At 38.3% G+C, this 3822-nt stretch overlaps 1 protein-coding gene across 1 annotated transcript; it reads right to left on the minus strand.

The window, feature by feature from the left end:
• Nucleotides 1–2695: 2695 nt before the first annotated feature.
• On the minus strand, nt 2696–3607 carry LOC106398957 (glutathione S-transferase T3-like). Its single transcript, XM_013839451.1, has one exon. The coding sequence runs from the start codon at nt 3605–3607 to the stop codon at nt 2696–2698; it is 912 nt and encodes a 303-aa protein (XP_013694905.1).
• Nucleotides 3608–3822: the final 215 nt, after the last annotated feature.

Genomic DNA, 3822 nt, shown 5'->3' on the forward strand with positions numbered 1-3822 from the left:
TGAACAAAGTGGGGCGGCAACTTCTTAGTGCTCTTCTTGGTGATGATACTGCCATCGCCACTCCTCCAATATCATCCCAATCTCATATTTTAAATTATTAGTATTGCTACATGTGTCTTCGTCCTCATGGCTCATCTCTCTAAATTGTTAGTAGAAAGTTATATGCTTAACTGACACGTTTAGACGTTTCGAGTGGCACCATTCATCAACCAACGTTTCCATAAATAGTGATGCCAAAGTCCTATTTGAAAAAGTTCACATTTATAATAAAATATTGTTAAGTGCTTTTATTGTGAATACTTAAGAGCAACATTATCCCTAACACCCCCTAACGGGGTGCTTAATCACTTTTTTATTATTAAGTATGTGTTAAGCATTTCATTAAAAAAACTTGTATATTTGATCCTCCAATGCAAGGTGCTTAGTATGGGGTGCTTAAGAAAATAAAATATTAAACATTGTTTTTTTTAGATAAAATTTATTTATTACATAAAACATATTAAAAGATAACATTTTAAACATAGATTTAAAGAAGAAAAACATAAAAATAAAGATTAATACAATAAACGAGATTAATTTGAAAAAAATATGTGAGCTCATTGGTTGTCTTCATCACCTCCAAATTTACGCCATACATGTTCAACCAAATCACCTTTCAGTTGTTCATGCATTTGTCGATCACGAATTCTAGTTCGAACACCCATCATATTGGCGATATTTGTTGGGATATCTGTAGAATACGTGAGATCGACATGTGAACTTCTGTTGTCTTCTCCTTGTTGGAACTCGGAAACATCAAATTGAGTGTATCCATCTCGTTCGTCTTCTACTATCATATTATGGAGTAAGATACATGTTCTCATAATCTTACCAATTTTGACTTTATCCCAAAAAAGTGCTGGATTTTTAACGATGGCAAAGCGAGCTTGCAAGACTCCAAAAGCACGCTCGACATCTTTTCGGACAGCTTCTTGACGTTGAGCAAATAGCACTGCTTTCGGCCCTTGTGGTAGTGAAATAGACTTGATAAAAGTTGCCCATTTTGGGTAAATACCGTCCGTGAGATAGTAAACCAAATGATACTCTCTTCCATTGACAGAGTAAGTCACTTGCGGAGCTTGACCTTTTATTATGTCGTCAAAAACAGGTGAGCGATCAAGAACATTGATATCATTTAAGGTACCTGGAGGTCCAAAAAATGCATGTCATATCCAGAGATCATATGAAGCAACCACCTCTAAAACGATTGTTGGTTTGCCCGAACAACGAGAATATTGACATTTCCAAGCGGTGGGACAATTCTTCCACTCCCAATGCATACAATCGATGCTTCCTATCATCCCGGGAAATCCACGATACTCTCCAATATCAAGTAGACGTTGAAGATCAGCCGGTGTTGGTCTTCGTAGGTACTCATCGCCGAACAAATAAATTATTCCCTCCACAAAATTTTCCACACATGACCGAGTTGTCGTTTCACCGAGGCGGAGGTATTCGTCGACCGTATCAGCCGCACTGCCATATGCCAAGACACGAATGGTTGCTGTACACTTTTGGAGTGCTGAGAGACCAAGCCTTCCAAGACCATCTTTTTTTGGCGAAAGAAGTCAACTTCGTTGGAGAGTCGATCAACAATGTGCATGAACAATGGCTTGTTCATTCTAAAACGTCGTCGGAAATAATTTTCAGGATACGTGGGCGTCTCACTGAAATAATCATTCCATAAACGTACATTGCCTTCTTCACGATTTCTTTCGATATAAGCTCGCTTTTTTCTTTTTTTCCTTCGTTCTTCTTGATCATTATTGATGGTAAATTTCTCAAATGTTTGATCAAAACATTGATCAAACATTTGATCAAATGTTTCATCAAATGAATCATCTAAAGTGTTTTGAGAAGAAGAAGCCATATTTGGTGATTGAAAAGAAAAGAGGAGTAAAGAAATAAACTTTGGTGTTTTGGATATGGGTGAGGTTGAGAGTGTTTCTTTATGGTTGCTTTTTTTTTTTAATCGGGAGTGAGGTTGCTGAAGTGTTGAGATTAAAGAGATAACTTGAGATGGAAGAAATGATGAGCAAAGGAGAGAAGAGATTTAATCAAAGCTTTGGTGACTATGATGTTTATACGAGAAGGTTTGGTGACTTTGATCAAAGGAGAGAAGGGATTTAATGTTCGATGAAACTATGAGAAGGAGAGAAAATGATTTGGTACAAAGAAAGACTGAAGCTTGAATACTTTATAATGCTAGACATGATTTGGTACAAGTCTCGTGAAACAAAATAATGCAACACATGCATACAAACGAGAGATGCAATCCGTTTCTACAAGATATAAGAGGTCCGTGATACAAGCAGACAATGCACAATAAAACAAGGCTGCTCCAGTCGTTCGTGATAGAAGCAAACAAAACAGACAATGCACAAGAAGACAAAAGACTCAAGGTCCGTGATAGAAGCAAACAAAAGACAACAGAAGCTTGTTGCTCCAACGGCACATGGATGCTCCAACAGAACAAGGCTGCTCCATTCGTTCACCTGACAACAAAAACGAGATCAACATTAGAACACGAAACATATATATTAAACAGAAACTTATGCAACAAGTTACACTCCATGACAATAGAAACTTAAGCGACAAGATGAACAACAACACAGAACAAGAACAAGACATAGAAGACAAACCGAAACTACTTAAATTAATTTGACATTAACTCATGAATGAGTTTCTTCTTCAAAGCTTCTTCATAATCCGCAAGAGAGTCTTTTTTAGCAATGAGAATGTCCAGTAACTTCATCTTGGACAGCCTTTCTTTCACCACTAAATCCCGCTTCTTGAGGCTCCACATTGTCTCAAACTGAGCCAGCTCCTTCCTGTCATCCACTGTCTTCTTAGACAGCCTTTCTTTGCTGCCTTTCTTTGCGGCCTTAACTCCCGGGGGTCGACGTGTTCCTTCATCATCAAGAGCAGAATCTTCTTCGGTTGCTTTGTAGCTTGTGGAGTCTGAACCATCCTCACAATGTCTTTTCTTGGAGCTTCCTTCTTTTTTTTTTTGCAGTAGACAGGGCACACCACTTCTGATCATTACGCAACTCTTTCCAAGCATACTCAAGAGTAAACTTTTTTTATGGTTAGCGAAGAAGATATCGTGGGATACTTTGAGAACATCATTCTCATTTTGCCCACTGGTTCTCTCTCTCGATGCAGCCTCATATGCTCCAGCAAACTTGCATACTAGGTCATTGATCTTATGCCACCGATTCTTGCAGTGAGAAGCCTCTCTTTTGTCAGTACCAGCAAGCTTTCGACTAGCAGAGAAGTAGTCAGCTATTCTTTTCCAGAAAGCATTAGACCTTTGCTCATTCCCTACTACGGGATCTTTGCTCGTGTTTAACCACAAGCTGATGAGCACCACATCGTCTGAAGGCGTCCAAGTCCTTCTTTCCTTCGGCCCTGCTTGACTGTCTTCACAAAAGTTTGAATCATCGGTGAAGGGAACTTGCGGTGAAGATTGTGACACGCTATCTGATACGTTACCAAAGATAACATTTTGTTGACTGCTAAGCAGTTCAACAAAGTTTGAAGGCTCAGTGAATGGATTAAAATCCATTTCCCAAGTGAATGAGGAGAGAAAAAAACAGATGAGAATCTGTTGGAGGAAGAAAGAAGGAAGGAGTTTTAAAGATGGAAGAGAGATGGAGAATACAATAGCAGTGTTTTAAAGATGGAAGAGAAAAAACAAATAGAAAGAAAGAATCCATTCAAGAAAGAAATAACAGATAGAAAGAAAGAATGGAGTTGACATATATCTAATTTCTATTAATT

Source organism: Brassica napus, chromosome C5, assembly GCF_020379485.1.
Source record: "Brassica napus cultivar Da-Ae chromosome C5, Da-Ae, whole genome shotgun sequence".
NCBI lineage: Eukaryota > Viridiplantae > Streptophyta > Magnoliopsida > Brassicales > Brassicaceae > Brassica > Brassica napus.

What these genes read in the sequence shown, in the direction of transcription:
- LOC106398957 (XM_013839451.1), bottom strand. Translation starts at nt 3,607, where the DNA reads ATGGATTTTAATCCATTCACTGAGCCTTCAAACTTTGTTGAACTGCTT.